Source organism: Apostichopus japonicus, chromosome 16 (assembly GCF_037975245.1).
Source record: "Apostichopus japonicus isolate 1M-3 chromosome 16, ASM3797524v1, whole genome shotgun sequence".
Classification (NCBI taxonomy): Eukaryota; Metazoa; Echinodermata; class Holothuroidea; order Aspidochirotida; family Stichopodidae; genus Apostichopus; species Apostichopus japonicus.
The window spans coordinates 41,581,651-41,605,945 of NC_092576.1; the positions used below are offsets into that span (position 1 = coordinate 41,581,651).

The 24,295-nt window shown below is 33.8% G+C and overlaps 2 protein-coding genes across 3 annotated transcripts; one reads left to right on the forward strand and one right to left on the reverse strand.

Annotated features, from left to right (window-relative positions):
• Nucleotide 1: 1 nt before the first annotated feature.
• On the reverse strand, nucleotides 2-15,357 carry LOC139982687 (uncharacterized). 2 transcript variants are annotated; one of them, XM_071995733.1, is made up of 18 exons: nucleotides 15,192-15,357; nucleotides 11,424-11,744; nucleotides 10,448-10,774; nucleotides 9,775-9,900; nucleotides 9,468-9,492; nucleotides 8,774-8,841; nucleotides 7,958-7,982; nucleotides 7,629-7,666; nucleotides 7,078-7,108; nucleotides 6,912-6,964; nucleotides 6,553-6,720; nucleotides 5,541-5,651; nucleotides 5,006-5,175; nucleotides 3,240-3,359; nucleotides 2,546-2,645; nucleotides 1,713-1,809; nucleotides 1,109-1,190; nucleotides 2-921 (listed from the first exon to the last, which is right to left on the reverse strand). In XM_071995733.1, the coding sequence occupies exons 2-18, from the start codon at nucleotides 11,725-11,727 to the stop codon at nucleotides 751-753; spliced, it is 2,016 nt and encodes a 671-aa protein (XP_071851834.1). In that variant the 5' UTR covers nucleotides 11,728-11,744; nucleotides 15,192-15,357; the 3' UTR covers nucleotides 2-750. The 2 variants fall into 2 exon arrangements, with proteins under 2 accessions (XP_071851834.1, XP_071851833.1); XM_071995732.1 differs by having other exon boundaries at nucleotides 7,958-7,985.
• LOC139982546 (uncharacterized) lies at nucleotides 12,285-24,189 on the forward strand. The gene is made up of 8 exons (XM_071995438.1): nucleotides 12,285-12,437; nucleotides 17,221-17,426; nucleotides 17,721-17,797; nucleotides 20,080-20,135; nucleotides 20,569-20,688; nucleotides 21,633-21,838; nucleotides 23,677-23,753; nucleotides 24,091-24,189. The coding sequence occupies exons 1-8, from the start codon at nucleotides 12,285-12,287 to the stop codon at nucleotides 24,168-24,170; spliced, it is 975 nt and encodes a 324-aa protein (XP_071851539.1). The 3' UTR covers nucleotides 24,171-24,189.
• Nucleotides 24,190-24,295: the final 106 nt, after the last annotated feature.

A 24,295-nucleotide genomic window follows, 5' to 3' on the forward strand; every position in this document is an offset into this window, starting at 1 on the left:
TTATCTTCCCTTTAAAGTAATATGATGTTTGAGAAATGCACATAGAATATTTCACCACATTAACATCTCAATCATCGGGTGAGCCAGTGACTATCAGACGTACGATAATACAATGTAATAACTGAACTATTTCCTTTGAAATCTTTAATATCGACCATGATTTTACTTTAGAGAACCTTAAACGTGGCTTCAGTGTGCTTGTTAAGCGTATCCTTGGCCTTCTTTTCAACGAAAGTGTTAAGAAAAGAGATCTCTTTGTTTCGTAACTTTGACCTTCAACTTGCCTTGTTAGTATTTTAAACTGCGTTGGGCTTATAGGAAATTGTTTGTAGGAAATTGCGTTGGGCTTATAAGTCTATAGTCCTTGCAACAACAGACAAACGTTTTCCACGGGGAGTCTACCACACGGAAAATGACTTTGTGACGAGAGTTGTTCCACTCTGACGTTATCAATACGGAATTTCAAGCATATTATGTAGTGGCTTACTGTGTATTTTGGTTACATTTTCCAAGCGAGCGGTTTCAGTCAAACAGAAAGCGGTTAGCTTAAAAATCGAATATTAGAGAGTTTTGAGGTTACTGAATGATAAAAATTGTCTTTGATCCATGCCTTCGTTATTCCTTTACTCTGCCTCTAATTAACCTAGCGTAGACAAAGGTTGATTTTTAAAGGCCTCACCAAAGTCATTTAAGCTACACACAAGACAATGCCCGGTATTAACCAATATTTTGTTGAATGAGATTATCGTATCAAGTGCTGTGCCTCTTCTCCACAATACTCAAAGTCCTTGCTACTCCACGTGTAGACTCATATGTGACCTCAGTATCTCTCTCTTGAGTATTCCCCTTCATCGGTACGTAAAGATCAAGTAGAGTGCTGTTTCGCATCGGAAATGTCTCTGTCATCTGTGCACCGGACACCTAAGGATGGAATATAAGTGTTTAAAAGTAAACTTCAAGACTGTCATCTATACGCCAGGTAAAGACTGTCTTCATATACTCCCAACCTTCTATAACACCACCCCCCCCCCCCTAACATAATACTTCATATCATATACGTCGTATGCTCAATGAGAAGAAACTAGTTAAAGAATCAATTTTGTTTTACCTGTGTTAAGGAGGATTTTAAGGTGTCAATTGTTGGTCGCAAAGAAGGATTTGTTTCCCAACATGAAAGCAAGACATCATTCCTGATGATAGAAGTATATATAAAACTATTGAAGATTCATCTGATATCAACTGTCTTTGTTTATAAATACACGTAAACAGATTATTGACTTCATAGTCTTTAGTCGCTAGCTTTTACGGAAAACCTTTTCTTATAAATTATTGTTTGACAGAAATCAAAGCTGAAACATATGTCAGGGTTACAGATTTTCAGCTACATATTAGAGGAAAACAAATATGAGGGCAGAAAGTTCCCTAAAAAGAATAAAATACAAAATGGTCGCTGCGTACTGGAGACGGAAATGTTTTTCATTTAAACAAATGTAGTCTGCTTCGCAATACACAGTGGACTGTAACAGAGATCGAAGAGCGTTAACATTAGGCGATGTAATCGCATGCCACCGGATACGGACAATGACCCCATTCGGCTGTAGTGTGTCATATGATGTTAAGTCTCAACACCGTTGATTGATTGCTTCCAATGGAATTGCGTCGAGAAAAGTATCCGTACATTTACATTCGCTGGAATCATTTCAGTCACTCACCTCATGTGACAGTACTTTTTCGGCCATTCATTAAGAACCATATCTGTTTCTATCACGTCATTAGTAGTATTATAATCAGAAGGAAAGGGGGATTTACCTGTGTGAAATAATCCACAAAGAATTTTTAAATGAATTTACGAGGTTGATACAGTACTACTATATATCTTACTCTGTTAGGCAATATCAAAAACACATAAACTGAAGCAGTTATTATATTGTTATAGTGATATTTTTATTCTTAAACAGTAAAACTGTTCGCTCGATCCTTTATCCATGTCCGTTAATGCTGGGTTAACACTGGCATTTTCCAACCGACCGGATATAAATACTACCTTGAATTTTTTACTATATATGCCACACAAAAGTCTGGCATGACGTTTATACCGGTCGGGATAAAGACATGTCTTCGTGGATGTGGTTTTCAATTGGATAATCGACTTTCGTTTTTAATTTATGAAATATTACTGGGATCTACGCACTGATCTTGCCCTGTTGTCCTTACGTTGATTGGGTATGAACATCTTTCAGAATATTTTCTCAGTTGACAATAATAGATAACATTACATTGAGGTATTTATTTACTTTTGAACGCCTACAAAACAAAGTACTATGTATTTCATGTCAATGTTTAAAAATCATCAATTTCTTTTCACCTTCAAACAACAAATTGCTACTGTATTCTTATTTAAGAGCAGAAACTAGAAGTATCTAGCGATAACAAAGGACTGCCATCATCTTGATATATTCTAATTCTCAGTTCATCTATCATATTTCTCATTTTTATAGTCAATCTGCATTATTATGCTCCAGTTATAAGGAAGATTGTATCTCACCATCTGATAGAATTTCCCAAACTACAACAGCTACGGACCAGATGTCACTAGCCCATGAATATTCCTTACGATGTAACGTCTCTGGTGGTAGCGACTTGAGCTAAGACAATGTTTGGATACAATCGAATTAATAATAAAAAAAATATATGGAAAAGAAAATAAGTGATTGGAATATATTAACTGAGGTCACGAACTACTTCAAATTCCAACAAATTAAAAGGATTCTTGGAACATGAATTTATTAGTAACCAAGTACGTAGTGGTTAAGCATTGTTCATGTTTAACTAAATAACAGATACCTATGTTCAAATGTAGATAAATTACTGTGCTTCTTAAAACCGAATTATAGAAAAACTTAAAAACTCTCTCTCTATTTGTCTGCTGCTTATTGGTGCAGACAAAGTGCATGATCTCCTATAGGATATTTATGTTTCCAGCAGGACGAGTAAGCGTTGTTACAGCAGTAGTAGTAACTACCCCAGAACTAATAGCATACCAGTTAAAAAAAAAGCGCCAGTGTTCATACACATTCATCATGTAAGTTGAGTCTGAAGAAAAGAACACTTCGCCGAACAGACTACATCCTCAGTCCCGCGCCTTAATCGTTTAGGTTCGTAGATATACGGGCGCAACATAAAGACAATTAATTAAAGAAATAATATGACATAAGTCCACGGGTATATCAATGAAATACCTTTGATTTCTTCACATTCAGTCTTTTAGTAGCATCTTCTGTCAAACAGAAATCATAAATCTTGCACACACCGTCTTGAGTTATAAGAATTTTTGATGTCGACAGTCCAGGGTGAAGAAACTTAATTGAGAAAAAAAGAAAAGAACGTCTGGGATATTATATAAAATTTACATATCAATAAGGAGTGGGCGTACACACACACTCTTTCCTTTTCCTGTCGCAATATTTGACTAAATGTACATACACAAGACAAACGTTTGTAACCAAATTAGCCAAACTTAAAAGGATTGTCTGGTGGCACAAAGAAGTTACCTTAAAAAATAGTAAATAATTTTCCAAAGATTTTGTCAAAGTATGAGAACGCTAATGTTGCGTTTGACAGAGAAACGATTTTTTAATCGTTAAGGATAGACATTTCAAAAATGATTTGAACAGTACAATACGTGACGTCAGCTCTCCCATAGCAGATTGCGTCATAACCCACCCTCCGCACAGTACCTATACGGTAATCACAACAAAAATCGCGTTTGTATACAGATAAATTTCTTCCTTAATTTCCGGTGAAATTTCTTAGAAATTAGATATGTTTTCAAAAACTCCTTAAAGCCGCCATGTACTAGATCGGTGGTTCCGTGGTCTTTGTGTAACACAAGGTAAATTTTAATAGCGGACTCTTCGTTGTTTAGGCTTTACATCGCGCTATCCAGCTCCAATGCGAAGAATGTTCGCATGTAGGCTATACTCAAACGTTGACAATCGGACAGTTCTGCGAAGCCTAAGCTTCTCAGTGCTACATTCTGCTCTGACAACGATTCCGATAAATTTCTTCCATAATTTCCGGTGAAATTTCTTATAAATCACATATGATTTCAAAAACTCCTTAAGCCACCATATATGTAGTAGATCGGTGGTTTCGTGGTCTTTGTGTAACAAAAGATAAGTTTTAACAGCAGACTCTTCGTTGTTTATGCATCGCGATATCCAGCTCCAGCGCGAAGAATGTTCGCGTGTATAGGCTACTCTAACGTTTACAATCGGACAGTTCTGCGAAGCCTAAGCTTCTCGGTGCTACATTCTGCTCTTTCGGTGTAACTAATACTTTTCAAGTTTCATTTTACTGTTTATTTGATCCGTGAATTTTATTTCAGCGATTTCGAAGAACAGTTTATGAACTGTGGTTTGAGTGTGAGTGTACTACGTGCAACGCTATACAAGTACACCAACTGGGCATCGTAGGATATACGTTCGCGAGTATGTACGTTATATATATTAGGCAATCCAATGTGTTACACGTGAGTTTATTTGCTGCGGAAATGGGAGTGCTAACTTCAAGTCGCCTGTTTTACCTATTTGCAAGCACTACATCAATCACCATATTGAAGCGTTCGAACAAACGGTACTTTTGGTGAGAAACTGGTGAAATTGAAAACCAGATTTCTACAAGAAGAAAACGTCGAATGGCGACAATTTTTACATGGTTTGAAAGAAAAAAATAATAACTACAAGGACAATGTATCAAATTCGTCCACCAGACAATTCCTTTAACTTGCCGGTGATAAGAACAGTTGTTACATTTCAGTTTAAGGTCAGACTACAAGATGAAATAATTGACATGCTTATAAAAAGACAAATGTTTAGAGACAAATGGTATTATAGTCTCATAAAATCTCATAGCATTGAATTGTTGTGATAACAAACAATGGTATAATATATTAAAAGTATTACGGAGTCTGGTGATCTTTGTTCTATCAATTTCCTAGACTTACCCCGTAAGAATGAATGAGTTCCATTCCCTCTAAAATATCCATGATAAATCGTTTCACCTCAAATTCAGTAAAGGAATAATTGTCGTCGTTGTTTTCTGCAAGCTGAGAGCTACCTAATCGGGCAACCAATGTCTCACAGACAAAATGTTCTTGTACCAGATACAAATGTGCTATTAAGGAGATTCAAGCGAAACACGTACATTAACAAGTATCAGTGTTCCATACTTGGTATAGCTAAATTGACTTAAAGGTATTCAAAATGAAGTTCCATTGTATAAGGAAGATTACATCGTATTACAATTGAATGATAAGTTGATATTTTCTACATAGCTTGGTGACGGTTCTGTCTTTTTTTGTCTGTATACAAGATATTGTATTCATCACCTTCAATATATATATATGCTAGGGGAATGATTGGTGTCTTGCAATAACAAAGTTGGTGCAACTATATATTTCATGAGATCATTTGGTTGTTCCCAGAGACGTATACATGCAATTACTTGAACCTGGATAATGCGAAGCAATAGTAACTTACCAGCATCAATACATATGCCCTCTGCAGCTGGAATACTTCTGCTATTCGGTAATTCAAGAACTCGTTTTACAAAGTCATCCCAGTGAACATCCTCCCTTTGCATTGCATTTTCTAGCAAAAAATGATTGACATCATTCATAAGTGAGAATAATATGTGGTATAAACTGGTTAATTTTTTTCAACGAATAGTAAGTATTGGCAAACAGCTCATAGCATCATACGAGTATCTGTATCTCCTGTACTCTCGGCTTTCATGTAATATACGGTTACGTCTCTAGAGACGTCTTGTTTAAAGGTTTTATGTTTGCTGCTGTAATTAATGTTTAATGTTAATGTATCATAAGCTTCATAAAACATGTAGATTATATAGATGTCAGATAATTAATAATTTATTTCAATTCATAAACAACAAGTTGGTAATTGTTACTATTTCTTATATACACCGTGTATGCGACTATGTAAAAATGTCTAGCCGATGAATCGTTCGGGAAAAGTATATATTTATATATATATATATATATATATATATATATATATATATATATATATATATATATATATATATGTATATATATATATATATAAATATATATATATATATATATATATATATATATATATATATATATATATATATATATATATATATATATATATATATATATATATTATTCTACTCGTCAACTCGCATTTGCTTTTAAATCATTACAGAGCAGCTGCATATTAAATTATTTAATGAAATAGCTACGGAACTCAAGATGTTCTCCTGACTGATATTAGCACATTATACTCAAATGCGACCAACATTTGAAATATAACCGCATTCCGATAATCAGTGTACATGAATAAATACAATAAAATAAGCCTGTAATTTCTTCTTGTGGGCTGCAATATGAATGGTCGTTTCTTGCTCATGTAACGAGGCTAGGTAGTAATCTTTCTGTCGACATTAACTTTAATATAATGATTCAGGACACATAACGTTTTCTTGGCAATGATGTAAACTACTAACCAGATACAGTGGTGATCAGAACACACTTTTTCTTGTTATTATATGTTTTTATAGTCCCCATCCATCGGTTATATACGTCGCTGGTTTTAATATTGAGAATCAATCTCATATCTTTGGCGTAAAATATTCTCCCCTGTGTGGCTGTCTCTTTCACTGAAGAGTAGTAAACTACAAATATAGATAAGAGTATCAAAATATTGATTCAATAAATGTAATTAAAACATATGAACTGCATACCCCCCTCCCAAAAAAAAAAAAAAAAAGAAGAAGCATGTTTGGTAAGAAAGGAAAGGACTGGTTGCAATTTTCGCATATAACAATGTAAAATATTAAGATGTCATATCATTGTAAACACTCACCGTTTTCATTTTCAATATCAATTGTAAGTTCCGGTACTTCTGGTAGCTTTAGACTATAAAAACAAGAGCACAAAATGAAAAATGTATTTTTGTTTCAATGTCATGTTAATTACGTATCTTTTTGTTGAAAAGTTTAAGTATATATCTTGTTTTCAAATAGTATTACCTCGGTGGTTTGGGATATTTTTCTTTAGGACCTAAGAAGAAAGCAAGAAAATATCGTAATATTAACATGCTTGTGTTCTTGACTCTTTTCTTAAATTGCGGAAAATGAAAGAAAGAGAAATAAAACTAGACGATTGTAAGAGGCAGTTGTTTCACAGCAGTGATGAATAAAGTATGACGTGTGTCACAAATTCATACTGATCTATAATGGATCTTGGTTATTAAGTGTTCAATCAAAACTACAATCAGCTTATAATCCTAAACAACAATATATAATTCACAATCGTCTCAATGTTCAGTTTTTTAAAACATGTATTAATTAATCTTGAGTAATATTTAGACGCAACTACAGGTATACGGCGGAGGCAGGATGTTGTGTATCCTCCAAATTTTCAAAACATATTCAACAATGCTTGTTCATACCTATTTTGTTGGGGTGTCTTTGCCGTCCTTTCAAACCGATGTCAACGCATAGTGCACTTGGTAAACGACATATGTAAATCTTTTACTACCTTTACTTCCAAACAACTTCCCAAAAAAATCAATACTCACCAAATTCTTCATTTATTCGTGCATTATCCATGGTTGTTCTATGAAAGATTCGATATTAAACATAAATGAACATAACATATTAATCTCCAGTTTGAAATAATATAATTAGTTCTTTACTTGAAACACGATTCAGCTTTCCTGAGCAAGAAGTGAAACAATCTGGAATGACACATTATATATGTTTTAAGTACAGATTAAAAAAACAAAACAAACAAACATAATATTCATGTTGAAGGAATCATATTTGATATCCTAAATCTAAAGTAAAAGTGATGTTCTTGTCCTAAAATATTGTTTTATTAACGAAATTTAAAAATGCAGATACTCACGAAACCCTACCGCTCATTTCACATTCTTCTTCATATTGTAAAACAAGAACAAGAACAGCAATTAAAATGTAAAATATTTATGATTGTTTTCATGATTTATATTATATTATATATTTATTATATTATATTATTATATTATATTATTATATATGGTATATATTTTCACAAATATCGTATAGCACGTTGTGAGACTTACGTTAATTCTCTTTGTTTTTTATTTTAATTATTTACTTCCGTTTCACAAGTTGTACTAAGTATAGTTTAACTTACACTTTGTCGTCCTGGCTGGATTTAATGATCTTACTACCTTTTGTAAATTGTCAACATTTACTTTAAATTTCTGGGTGTTCGCCTCTCCATTATACACCCAGTCATCAATACTCATTAAACCAAGCAATAATATGTCTCAGTTAGAAACTAACCACAAACCTTGTTGTCAGATACCGGTACTTAAAACGATCATTAACATCCATGACTGGCATAACTGATTAATTTCAATAACCCTATGTGACACAATATACGGATAAGTGTCAAAGTAAAATCAAATTATGCTTAACCCGCTTAACGTATTCTTGCATTACTTTCTCTGTTGGTTTCTGAATATATTGTACAACCATATAAATAAGTGGTACATTTTATAAGGTGGAATCTGAACGGCATCTATAAATTACGTGAATGCTACTACGTGGATATAGCCCATGATCTGATATATCTGTGTGATTCGAAATCCATGATATAACTTGTCATCTTTATTCTACTTGCAAATAATTTAAATCCCCCCCTCAAAAAAAAGAGATTATTTAAAACGGTACTTACCATCACCGTTTTCTTCATTAATCTTATATTTTCCTCCTTGTAAGTTTGTGTCTAATGTACCCGGATTCCTTCAACAAGGGAAAAAATGCAATATTTAAATTAAATTAACCGTACAATAGATAATCAAACAACGTCATAACTGTTATATTGACTCAATATTGACTGCGATGAACCAAGTAAGTTATTACACCAGGCGCTCTCAAAATGTTGTTATATTCTTTCTACCATATGATTAAAATGCAACGTGTCAGCGAAGTTAATCAACATCCCGTTTCTGAATCGCATCTTTGATGGATATGTGTTTTAACTCTTTAATAATCTTTATTCAGTCAGAGATTTCCAAATCAACGTTAAAATTTAATGCATTTAATCGGTACTTCGTTCCTAATAAAGTCGTGGTATGAATGGTTTCAAATCGAATTATACCCCTAATTTAATACATGGGACTAGTTTAACATACTTGGGCATATCCCAGTTACGGCGTTTAACTATAAAGTGAGAAAAAGTACTTTTGCAAACATTACTATACGGTAATGAAAGCAGAGATCATCACGTTAAATACGATATCCCACATAAAGGTACAAATCAATATTATGCAGCAATGCAAAAATTAGTGTCTCCTTATTTGGAAGTACAAAGATACAATGAAAATTTAAATTATTTTACGAAGTAATGTTATATTCGATTTACTCACATTTGTCGAAGAGATGTTCGGACACCTGTCACGGCAAAGATAATAAATCGTTACATATTGTACCCCGTTGATGGGATATACATCCATACATTCAGTTCAATAGAAGTAATGTCTAAATAAATATTTGTTTTGGTGGTAGCTAAAATTTAGAAAAAGTAGCACCACAGATGTAGATATATAGCGTGAAAAAACTGTAACTAGAATACAGTTAATACTTTTTGGTAATATGGACAATGTAATACAGTGGAGAACCTCACGGTTTGAAACAAGAATTATTTCATAGAAATGAGGGAACAATTTCACGTACCTCTAACTTTGTGAATGAAGAACGTGAATACTCCAATTAAGATGAAAAGAAAACACCCAGATATTGCAAATAGATATGATTTATCGCTATTCTGTGCAGGAGGTTGTAATGTTGGTACCATGTCATCTGCACAAGAGAGATGTGGATATTTGAGAAAGAAGTGGAGATTATGTGATGATAATTTAGTGGACAATTGTCTTAATATAAAATTCACATACCAAGTTTAGCCGTGAGCGGCGACGTGAATAACATAGGTTGCTAAGAAACACGTGTCATCCTTAATTAAACATTTAAACCATTCAATGACGTTATTCATTTTTTTTTTCGAGTCTAATTTAATGTTCATTTTTTTTTATTTGTTAATGTACCTTATAATCTGTATGGATTAAAGTAGCTGGTGTCCTTTTTGTAGGTTGTCAACTCTTATTTTCACAGTAATGATTTTCACGACAGAGCCCACTTACACTCTTGCCCTTACGAACATTTATGTAGTTTTATGATTGATCAGAATTGCTGTAGTTAGTTCCTGTAAATAGCAAGTCATATTTAGCCCCACCCCCCCCCGCCAACAATAAAATATTTACACTTATGAATATGTATTAATGATGGATATCAATTCTAGGCAAAACACGGGGTCAATCCATCAGTGTCAATGTATTAAAGGGAAACACACCGTCTGTCCTCTGTGTGTGTTTAAGCTGGTATCGTAGTACAGATGTGATTGGGTTACCGTAATGTCCCAGGGTAACACATGATATGTTCCCTTTAGGTACCGTGGCGTCTGGTTGAAACGTCATATAGCTTAATGTCTCAAAAGTTCCATTAGTGTTTGTTGTGTAAGAACTTGAGCTCATATCTGATTGGCCGTTAATTAACCACTCCAGTTCGGCCGCTGGTCTTGCATTGGCCGCTCGACAAGTTGCGTTCGCACCACCTGATTCGATGTAGATGACGTCACTGGACATATGGTCGTTAATGAAGAGCTGTACTGTAGGAAGAACTTCAAACGCAAATAGAAATTAAACATACAACTTTGTATTTATTTATTCATTCATTCCAGTATATATACATTCTATAAAGAGGAGTTATTACATACGTTAACAGGAAGAATGACCGATATGAAAGGAAAAGAAAAAGTTAAGATGATATGATATCATATTACAGATATCTACACATACAATTAACACAAACAACGCTATCATAAAACAAACTACAACAAACTTTTCTCATTTGCTCAGATGGAATATATACAGCAGCATGGTATATGAAAGATTTTCTGTAAACTTGTTTTCTGCATTTTTGCAAGATGTAGGGATTTCTTAGATTTTGCTCAATTTGTGCAGGAGGCTTTTCAGTACAGTATAACAATCGTCTATTCAGTATACGTTAGGGTTTTAAAGAGTAGCTTATAGTTATAGTCTGTAAACAATATGTCACGAGATGGGAAAAATTTTCGGATGCTAGAAGGGGGAGAAGAGGGGATACAAACTATACTAAACGTTTCTAAACTCATGGCTTCAACTTAATGTAGTCAAAGTCATCCAATTCCCTAATTGTCTTGGTAGATTTCGTTCAAGAAATAACTGCAAAAGAAAACAGAAAACACCATTTTCACGAGAGCAGCCTAACAGGGAGAGAGATATACGTACCATAGGTTATGTACTTTTTCTCGTCCTGTTGTGAAGGTGACGTCACCTGGGGGCTGCTTCGACATGTTATGTTTCCTGTCGGATGTGTAAGTGTGATCAAGAAGGAGGCCCTCGTGTTGTAATATCCACTGCTAGATGTAGGGAGTACAGCCATTGTTGTTGGCTGTAAGGATATCCCATCTATTACCAATGTTAGATTTACAGATGGTCTGCCTCCAATTGCGTAGCAGCTGAACGTTATGTTACAGCCATGCTCTACGACTATTTCGTTGTGTTCTGTAGACTTATCCGTCTCTGTACTCATACTAATCGTCGGTGGAACTGTCGGTAGATGGACGGTATATGATTTATTATATATACATACATATATATGTATATATATATATATATAAATATATATATAATATATATATATATATATACTATGCATATTTACATTACGATACATTTTTAATCTTAATGTAGCGTACTAGTGAGATAGTTGAAACAAGGACATTATTGATTATCGAAGTGTTTTATGTCACCTTTTATGGTCCTGTATGCAAATTCACTATTGAAACCAAGCAGTAAAGCATTATCCAGAACCATTTCAGCACGATGATGTATGAGGCTCAACCATAATTTCGTACTACGAGCACGGAGGAGGGGTATCAAGTCTAAGGTCTGATTTCGTCCAGTAGAAGGATTCTCAGGGGTCCCACTCTCCTTTAAGAAATGTTTGGAATCTTGGATGTTTCCAAACAATGTTGAGGAATGTCAATTGTTTGGATTGTACTGAACTTACATGATATATATCTATATACTTTGTAAGTTCGTCTGGGTGAGGCTTAGATTAACTGATTAACTATTAGGTGAACCAAGATGAAGTATAACATAGATGGGAGAAACAACGCCCGTTCAGATATAATGCCCTCTAACTATGTACTGGAGAGTTTATCAACACATGAAATGATTAGGAGGTTTATTCGGTGCCCCTTCAATCTACGTATGATTACACTAAAAAATGATGCTGAGGTATAAACAATTCAATATATGTGATGTACTGAGATGACGACCTTTATATAACTAAGCCTGACCTTTCTATGAAGGACAAGGAAATCAAATCGTTTTGTTAGTTCTTGGTTGAGGGTAAGTTGACCGTATGATTAAGTTTATAAATAATGTACCATCAAATTTTGAACAATTTCCAGCGGACAGTGAAAATAATTAAAGATGAAAGAAAATGTTATCGCCAATCCCTCTTGGATAGCAGTCAATATGGCGACTCGTGGTATCATATTTAATGGTATTAAAACATTGCAAAAAATGGATCCTTCATTCTAGTTTTGTATGATTTTAAGCGCTCAAGTTGCCGATCGATAGGTTTTCATAGTCACTTTTAAGTTGCTATCTAACAATCAATCAATGAATAGTTCGGAAAATATCAAGATAACAGGCGACAATGCACATAACTTCAAAGGATCCATACTTCCTTGTTTCTCCATGTCTACAATTTCTTAGTTTAGAATAAATGCAACTTTTTTCTAGTTTTTTAGAGAGCTCTATTCATTCCAATTCATGCCCTGAGAGTGAAAGTATTCAATTCGTGGCTGTATTGTAAACTTTAGTTAATATATTTATTGAGCTTTGTATAAGAGTGCTCTTTGTTTTATTTTCAATTAACATTCAATAATATCGAAACTATCACGTTTCATTCATTTATTGAATTTTACTAGTTGTTTGTAACGGTTTGAAGTAGAAAATTGTTAGGCAGAGAAAATGAAACAAATTCTTCGAAACTTGATCTCAGCTTAATTTGTGATAAACAATGGCAAACCGACACTCTGTATATGAATTCATTAGGTTTTATTATCTCAACCATAAATCTTTGAACTATAAATAAAACGATTATTGAAGTCTCTTTTGACAGTAGGTCTTTTTAATATGTTTAAACCTTGATATAACAATGACCACTGAGAATGAAACCAAATTCAAACTGACAACGTTGTTGTTGCTTTTTAGTTCAATCTATGAGAACTACGAAATCTTTGTTTCTTTCAGAAATATATGTCTCTGTATTGTTATATATACCGCTTTAACCTTACAAGTACACTAACCTAACGATTAAAGTGATCTGATTAATGATTTCAATGAAGTGAATTTAACGTGTATATTGTTTATACAATCTCTATAACATGTGCTATGAATATAACACTTTCGAATCTAGTTTACATAGACGGGTACATACCCGAGATAAATAGGTCAAGAGATATACCTCGGTTGTATAGTGAAGGTGTGACAGAAGTCACGAAAGGAAATCATGTTAAAAACTTAAGTTTCTTATGGTTTATTGCACTTGGGAACAGTTTACTCATATGCATGGTATGAAACATGACAAACCAGATATGATACCCTAATTATCAAAACCAAAATTAAAACATTTCAAAATCCTTCCTTAATGGAATCTCTCTGAAGTGCGTAATGTTTAAATATAGAAAGTATACATTACTGCAAGTTAAAATGTTATGCAATAAACTTAAACCTCAAACTGGTGTATGTACTAAAAACGTTGTTGGAAATATTTTAGAAAATACTTTAATATTAAATAATCTGGTCTAATACCAATCGTTTAATTCATGACTCATGTTGAAATTGATATTGAACTTAAAAAAATATATATATATAGTCCAATGGAAGTTAAGTCGCCCCAAGATTCCACAATACGATAGGTTCCTGAAACTTCACTTATTACTGTACAATGAATCAATCATTTTTAATTCTAACTTGGCAAATGCTGCTAAATAAATAGCTGTGTAGACATGATGTGATTTTTCTTTATTTACAAGTTCCAAGTAAACCAATTTACAATTTGGTTAAAAGCAAAATGCATTTGCATCTGTATTCTTGCGGTACCTATACAGTATTGTGTTAACGTCTTCTTGTAGCCCAGTATCCAATAGTTAATATCTTGCTTACTGTTAGAATCAGCAAACGGATTTTTATCTGAGTTTAATCAATTGTTTTCTTTTGGACTGAAATTTGAAGAAAAAAAAACATGATCACGGCTTATTTGTGGATAAGAAAACAAGGATTTCTGTCTTTTAAAATATGAAAATAACCCATAAAACGTAATTGAGTAAAGGCAAACATTACCATTATCCCCAGCATTTGAAAAAAAAATTAAACCGATTTTATAATTAGTGTAATTAAACCTACAGAAAAAAATGTCCTTAAAATTGTTTTTCATTTAATTTTGAGTAATGAATAATTGGTCGTGAATAAAGTATGTGGAAGTTAGATATATTCCATTCCACGTTATGCAAAATATTTCATCACAAACTTTCATTAACTGATCACATGTACTTGTTTTTAAGTTATATTTTTCTTTGCTGCTATAGATCCGTTACTGGCTTAAAATGAACGTCATTATGTTATTAAATTAAGTAAATAATCTTCTTATCATAAATAGCAAGATTTTTTATCAATCTACACATTATGTAAAATATTAAGCATAAACATAATTTTAACTTAATTTCTAAGTCAACCCCTTGAATAGATTGTAAAATCATTAAATGTGATCGTAATTTCAGTCAAGTTACAAAGAAGAAACATTTCGGTCGTTTCTTGTTTTTATCAACTGTCATTTCAGTACAATAGACAGTACCTGCTTTTCATTTTTGTGTGGATGATGAACCGTTAGTAATTTACTGGTGACAATTTATTACAACACAACACATATATCATAGAGAAAGAAAAGAAAAGAAATCAACAGAAATATATGTTACCCACCTTCTATCCGTAATGAATAATTTCTTATGTTGATTTCGTCGCAAATACACTGGTATATGCCTTCATGTACGAGAGACACAGAATCAATATACAGGGAACCATTATTATCAAGCAAAATTGTGAGTTTTATAGGACTTTTTAAAGGAACTTTATTAAAAAACAGATATCCATTCATATATGATGTGTCTGTGAAGGTAGCCAAAGAATAAACTTTACTCATTTATGTGGTAACACACAATTGCCTTAGAGCTCTCTGTCTACAACCATTTAGGTTTTATTCAGAAGTCTACAGCTTATATATCAACTCTCTATGAATACAATCCACCATGGATATCAATGTTATATTTTGTTGACTCCCTCCAAACCAAAGTTATATTTTATATCCAAACACTTAACCTAAGTATCCTAACTGGTAAACAGTGTAACACATGAACGTTCCAGTGGTATAAATGGGGAGTGCCTTCTTATGGTGTTATACACAGTGATTGTCGAATTCGTGGGTGGGCGGCAGTTGAGGAACATCTAGATATTATACATGTCAAAATGTTAGATTGCGATGCTTTGCTGTGCGTATATAACATGGCCCTTTTAACACATTTTTAGTGGGTGGGCTATTTCTAAAAAGGGACCATCATGACAATATCTAGCGTAGCAAGACATTTTTGTTTGTCATAAATGCCTCCCAGATTGCCGGGAATAGAACTTCCCAGGCCCCGAAAGTTGCATTTAAACATTCTTCATTTTAAGATATCATGTATTAAAAATTACACTTCAAAAGCAAACATGAATTAGAACAAAAATACAAATGGTAAAATCACTTTGTAGGGGAAAACAAGATTCTACGTTAAACATGTCGCTAAAGCTAATTGAAATAACGCATACTGTCCAGGCGTTCACATTAACATAGGCCTATTTGAATTTCGGAAGTGGAAATCTCATGGACAGCTCCACCTGTCTTCGCAGGACACGGCCCTAGCCTTAGAATAAAGCCACTAAAAGCTGAGAAGGCTGTTTAGAACCCTTAGCGCTAACACGTTACTCCTTCAAACATACATATTAAGCACGATACGCATCAACACAACCATAGTGATATATATATACATTATCTTTAAGTATGGACTAAGTTAGGCTACATTAACTTAATATAACAGCCATGTGGTGCGTAGTACCACGTAGCTGTAACTCAATAGTTATACGCAGAGTAGCCATTTCGAACGTGACACAACCGGCCAAGTTAAATCACTATTTCAGTGGCGGGGGTGGGGGGGGGGATGTTCCCCTCACTGCGACCGGAAGAAATGGTTCAACCGGGGAATTAAGCAGGGGACAATAGAACCATTGCTACCGGAGTAACCTCCTTCTTTTTGTAACTTGACACAACATATTAATTACCTTGCCTTCATAGGGTTACTTATATAGACCTGATTTATATTTCTAAATATGCCTAAAAATGCATCTCGACCCTTTCTACATTAATCATACGTTTTCAGTTTTCAAATTGCCCCAACACGATTTTCGTAATAAATGTGCAACGGTGATGCACTATATACACCTTAACCAAACCTCTTCTGGGGTTTCATATTTCGCATGCCTTTAAAATATACATCATTTAACGCTATCTTAACAACATATTCTGGTTAACAATTATGATCAAGCTCTTAACTTTGAGTCTTGAAGAGTCCATGAGAGCCCTGGACAGAAGAAACAGTCAAAAACGTGTTTTTTTTTTAAATTGTGGAAATTGTTCTATTCAGTCAATATCTTACTGCAAAATAGATATTCAATAAACATACTTATGGTTTAAACTAAATTAAACTGTTAAACATTATATAATGCGTGATCGATTCAACGATGTATCTTCAAATGTATTCACCAATCTTTACTTCAATGTTATATTTTGTTCATCATTTAATTTATGTTTTTCCATTAACATTAACATCATAGTTATTTGATGCATACATCTTTATGCCATCTCGGTTTTATTAATTGCTTGTGTAATTGAATCATCTTTCTTTTGTTCTTCCCGCAGATCCCGATTGTTGATCTTTATCTGTTTAAATCTTTCAGCAAAGCTGATAAAGATAACATCGTCCTCCGTTCTGGTCTTTCTTTGGGTAATCTTCCTACAATATTCAAGATAAACGTAGATATAAAGGAAGGAAGAGAATTAACAGAGGAAGACGTCAAAGGTTTATTACTCTATGCAGAACAATCAAATGACTTACGTGAACTCTGGTAAGTATTACTAACAGTGTTAGATACATGAAATGTCTGCATTATTGTTATAAGAGATCTTTGACCTGGTACATGGATCGAACAATCCGCATGGCGATGCTATAATTAAACAGGCTGCATTATGGAAGCTATTCCGTACCCACTCGGCTCCATTCACATTCATTCAAAACACTTAACATGTCGTCGGAACACACGTCTAACTTTGCTGTAGGAGAATTATTTATTTCATGAACATTAAATATCTATGAAAGGAAAATGAACTAGAAATTTCTTCCTTTTCCTTTTCCTTTTCAGGTTCCTCAATTGTACACTACCAGAAACAGTCCATCCAAATTATATTCCAATCAGATTAAAGACATCGAATGTTAAGGGTAATTACAAAACAATCGATATGTTTAATATATTCATAAGGTGTGAGTATAACAAAAACTTATTTCCGTGTCCTTCTGTCTCTACCAAATAATCAGTCAATAATATTACAGCGAAACAAATTTCATGTTACCGTATCGTATATGCTCTGTAAGTTATCTGTACGAGTAATGTCATGAAAGCCATCTACCAGCTACCAATAATACGATAACATTACTGTTAGACATTCATGGTGTAGGTATAGGTTGTATACTTTAGGTGTCATTCACTGTATTATCGATACCAACAGCTATAATTGATCAATCATTAACCAAACAAATTTATAGATTATCCTTCCTATATATAATGATAAGGTTTATGTTATACCCGACGCACAACATAACATTACCAATCTGGTTTAAGAAAATAACTAGAAAGAGAAAATGATTACACAGTGTATGGTTGAGTTCTGAACGAGTAAGTTACATCAGAAAGCGTGCAATTTGTTTGTAAGGTAAAAGAAAAGCAATCTTTGGTCGTAGCCGTATTTACGGGAATGCCGCCTACAATATTACCATTTGTTTCTAAATAAACAGTCCTAATTTTTACTAAAAAGCTATCATGGGCTATCATGAAAAAAGTGCCATAACATGAATTAACAACTACGACAATCTGAAATGTTATAATATATGTCAGTACTGCACTATATATACATAATTAGTGCAATATTTTACTCCTGTCCTAAGTGTATAAACACAAAATCAATGACATTCAGCAGTTGAAACAGGGTTAAAAGAAGTACAAACCAAATCCCTTTCTTGGTTTTCCCCACGGACATTGCTACAATGGAACGATTAAAACTACGAAATATTTTTTCTAAGTTTTTCTAGTTGCATAAGGACATAAGGTTGCATAAATAGTTGTAAAAAACATGCAGTCTGTTCCATGACAATGCTTTACTTACAACACCCTGCATACATATGATACAGGAATTAATAGGAACATAAAGGCACACGTTCGTGATTGTTATTTATACAGGCTCAGTGAGGAATAATTTGTGTGACTTATTTTTAAACCAAGTCACATGAGAATAAATTACACAAGACGTGATTACTGGGGCATGTGAATAACATTTCAAAATGTTGAAGATAGTCGTAACGTATAACCTATTAGTTTATTCACTTACTCTGACAGTATTACAATCATAAATTGCAAGTTATAAAGATTGACACAATCACATCCAACATATATTGTCATTTTGTCATGTCCTATAATAATACTTGAACAGTATTATTGTAATCGAGCACAGTAAACGTTAGGCTAATGAGTGCGTGAAACTATCCCCTTAGTGTGTACTACACAGTAGGTCTACTTTCTTACATGTATGCCTATCGTAGGTATATTCATTTTGTATGGTCAATATGTTGCCTTACACATCAAACTTCATTCACACTAGCCGAGGCATAGTACACCAATATCCGTTAACGAGACCAAACCAGGTCAATACAACTCCGTAGCCTAGCCTATGCAGGGCATACAATACTTATTCAAGGAGCCTACTTTAGATTTGCTAGTCACATTTGTCTCTAATATGGTATTTTCAAAGTCACATATAACACTGTTTACCGTTGCAACATTTCTTGCGTGTTATGAAGTTGTAAATTCTATTATTTCCGACCATACAGTGGTTTTTTACCCATAGGGACTTGTCGTGGAGGCGGGGACAGTTCAATTGGAATGACATCATTCTCCTCTGATTATTTTGCTAAACCACTATTACATAACATAATAAAGAAATATTGTTATTCTTTGATATTTATGATGTTAATTATTATGATCACGTTATGTTTCTTTAGACTCTGCAGGTATGTAACTATTACAACAACTAATACTGTATCAACATTCATATTGTGATAATATCTTGTCACAGAATGATGATACATGCAAATATGTTCAAACTTAAATGACACAAGAGTTTAATTAGGCCATTAGTAACATTTCCTTATAACATCTGGAGAATTCTAATCTCCCTAGCTGGTCCGCTGATTGTTGTTTAGTTTAGCAAAGATTTACCAAAATTTATAACAAATAAAATAACAAAGATGATTAATTTCGTTTACTTCTCTGTTTTGTGTGATGCATGGTTGTCATAGTTACCGCATTTTTGATCATTTTGATCATAACACGTTCATTACAAATCTATCTTTGACCTCAGTGTCACTCCAGGATTTTGTTAAGTATACATAAACATATACATAAATATATAATATTCTCCAACATGTATAGACCTATCTCTCCTATACAGTCTTCTCGCAAAAGTCTGGCAGTTATTTGGATCTCCATTCTGGGCAGTGGATTAAGGTAAGTGTATATGGCTATGATACACAGTGAAACCACGGTAAAATACCTCATGATGAGTCAATATCTCATATGGGTTTCGTACTTGTTTGACATATTATTTTGCAAACTTCACAGTAAGACTATTACATCTTCTCTGATGCACTCTACCGTTCCTTTTATGTAAACTAAGCTACAGTCAAATTATGAAGTCATAGAAGTGATAACAATATAAACAGACACAAAATTCGTGATTCTTTAGTGAAGATCGTAACCATATATATCCATGTGTTAGTTCTTATCAGTGTTCATTATAGAAATTAACTGGAACAGATTGCAAGGTATTATATTTACATCTTCATACAATAATTACCTAACGGGAAGGTCAAGGTTCATCGTGGGAGTACATGTACAATTTATATCTTATTTATTGCCTGTGTGTAATATTAATTGTTAGGTTGATGGCGTCGATACTATCACTAAACTGTGTTCAAAAGACGTGACTATTGCTGAGAGTGACAGTCAGCCACAACAGAGGTCAACCATGCAGCTCCTGGAGAAGGCATCAAGTCATAACGTAAGTCAGTGTACAAACAGTTAAATATACAAACGTCAGCTTAACCATAGAGCCACCGTCTACTTGAACATACCTATGGTATTATTGAAATATAAAAAAAATCAACTTCCAATTCTGCAACTAATTTGCTGGATATCAAACTGATGCATTAACATTTACGTCTAGATGCAATTCTATTGACGAAGGGAAGTTTAGCTTTACTAAAGTTTTTTCTAATAAATCTTTGTCGCATAGTTTCATCTGCGTTTATCGTACATTCCGTTGCAAACACCGAATGACTACATAACTAACAACATAATTATGTGTCAATTCAGAAAAGGTGTGTTTCCTTAATTCCCGGTTTTCAAATTATATTAATATTACAAACTGTTTACAATAATATGATGACTGCTGACAGTTTCATATTTGCAATATATGAGCAATTGCAAACTTTAATTATTAATTTCATGTAGACAATTTCTCAAGAGATGTTCGAGTTTTTTTCGCGGTTTTTGTATAACAGTGATAGGTTAACAGTGCCAAACTAGTCGTGGAACCTTATCTTCATGTGATATCGACTCAACCATTATGCCCATTGAAAGCACAGTTAACAATTTAGGCCATTTCCTTTGTTTAACAGGCCGAACAACATTCTCTTATCTGTCAAGAAACACAAACCCTGGTCATAGTTGTTCAGCTTAATTTACCTATTATTTTACCAGCTATAATGAAGCATTTTGTGTTTTTTCGTATTTTAATGGTATTCTGTTTTCAAACTCGAAAGTCTTTTTCAGACAAGACATTTTCAAACACTGACCTAGAATTGTACGAAAATATCGTTTTGCTAACTTATTTCAAGTAGCCTACTTAGTCAATAAAGAATGGTAATTACTGCTGCAATAGTCTGTCTATTTAATTCATTGCATATATAACATCGGCATCATTAATATTTTTCATTCCATCAGATTCTTATCAGAAGCTTGTTCCTACACCACTCATTTAGTCACGTGGTTGAGGGTGACGTCATCCTACAATCAGGTCTACGGCTACCAAGACTGTCATCAGTATATATAATGTGCATAGAAACAGAGGGCGGCAGAGAAATGACACAACAAGAGATTGTTGATATAATGATGTATGTACAACAGTCACACACACTAGTAAGACTATCGTAAGTATACTAGTATATGTGTCATATATCATAACTGAACGAATACTTACAGAGAAACCGTACCATGTTGCTTCAAAGTCCTTTGTTAGGATATCCTCAAACTCATTCCTTCGATATAATAATTGGGCTACGAATCAATCATCCAGTGTTCACACCATCCTGATCTAGATCGAAATCAGGCAGCTTAAACCGAGCACAGGTCAGCCTTCAACACGTGGTTTCGAACCAAATTATGCTGCAAAGTAACGCCACTGGAATAAGACTTATAGGAACCTCAGTATTTGCGTACAATATGTATATCAACAGCGTCCAGAATGAAATTCTTCAAAAACTGTCCACTTTCTTTTCCTTATTGGAATGGTGACCTAAAATGTAAGCTCTTAATGTGTTTTATTATTATGCGAGTATAAAGTAGTAAATAACAGAAAATACCAAACTCAACGCAGAAAGCCTCGTTAATGGGGGAACAATACTGCTTTCTTAACTGTTCACATATTTGTAGTACACATATTTGTGCCTACAGTAATGACCTTTATCATGTCATTCATTTACGACTTCATTGAATAAAAATACCTTAAATTTCCCCGCCCTAATCCCGTTACATGTCGCCATATTAGAAGAGAGGGAGGCAGACAATTTGCGAAGTCATACATGCACCTGAGACAGTTTCTGAAAACGCGTTGCCAACTTAAATATTCATATACAAAATGATAAACACCTTCAAAATTCGAGTAAATGTAAAATATTTATCTAATTTCGAATGATAGATGCATACGTAGGCAAAATGTAATTTTTACATTACATTTTCGAAAAGCTGTATTTGCAAAATGACTCTCAACACATCCGAACAGTGAATTACATTGTATTCATTTGAATTCTAGACTTCGGCTTAATCACTTTCGTCTGAATATTACGTTTTTGGTTTATCCCACCTCATGTCGGGGTGATGCAGTTAATTCTAGGCAGTGATTGCCTGGGTTAATGTGTGCCTAAGTCATATTGAATTGCTCGAATGAACGTTACCTTTAACGACCTTTATACACAGTGTTACAGTATGTTGAGCAGTGTTACTATTACTAAGTTAATTACTTGTTACCGGTACTTCGGTTGTAACGGACATTGAACGATATTAAATATAAGCCTAGGTTACATCTCGTCTGTAAGCATAACTGAAAATCGAACGCATTTGGTCCGTAAGATGGGTCCATGATGACTTGAGGCAGTTTCTTAAGATTTCAGATTAATATTGTCCAATTCAACCGCTGTATTAGTTTAAAAATCCGTGATAGATTAGTAGTTTCATCATATACCGTAAATGAACTTTTTTGTGTGTGCAGCGGTACTACGAGGGAATCTGCATAGTGGTAAGTCTGACTCTGCCGAGGTGCATGTGCGAAGTCATAGAAACGTTGCACCGTGGGTAATTCACACAAACATGGCCTCTTGAAGAGAGTGTGGTTGGGATTTAATGGGAAACTCATTTACGGAATGACATATGTATAAAAAATGTCCAAAACAATATAAGCATGTCCACAATAATATGACCATGTCCAAATTTATATAAACAAGACGAAACTAATCCAAGAGTGTCCAAAAAAATAGGAGCGTGTCTAAAATAATATAAGACACGTTTTAAAAATACATTATGTCGGCATCAGTTTGTTGAGAGTGATTTTACTTGATTGTGAATAAACAGAAACAAATTCGAGTTTTCTTCTCACCATTAATTATTTACAGGGTTTAGGGATACATTTAGTATAAAGTTATATGAAATTGTTTAAATTTGTTCATTCTCACATCCTTTTGTTATCTTGCTGTATTTTCTCATTATCTTTTAGTTTCTACAACTGTCTACTACCTAGAACAATTCCAGTCCGATCTATTCCTTCGGCTTGGATTTCAAAGGATATCAAAGGTATCGCCCATAAAACAAACCTTAAATTGATTGATAGATCGGTTTAAATAATTCTACAGTATAGTACATGTCGTTGTTATTTTTTTTCCAGTATTGGCTTTATGCGATGAAAAGATTTATATTACGGGAGTCGTAATATAATATCGTAATATAATCGATCCGTCCCGTCCCGTCCTGTCCCGTCCGCCCGCCCGTCCTTCCATCCATCCATCCATATATGTAATTTATGTCAGTATATATGTCATACAACTTGTTAGACATATATTATCTATATACATATTTATATATTTATATTTAAATTATCAGTTTAAAGCTTCTCCCTTCTTCTTGTTTGTAGTTAAGTGGTCTCCATGTGGATTTGATGATAGCGAATACGTTCTTGATCTTCGAAAAGGTGCTTGGTTGGTGAGTTTCTGAACAATGTCATTCAATCGTTGGTTCCTTCCCACTAGGAATAGATGCATAATATAATCTAGTAGCTAGCAGCATATATACTGACGTAGTAACATGCAAATAATACTGGTATACGTTCCCTTCAAATT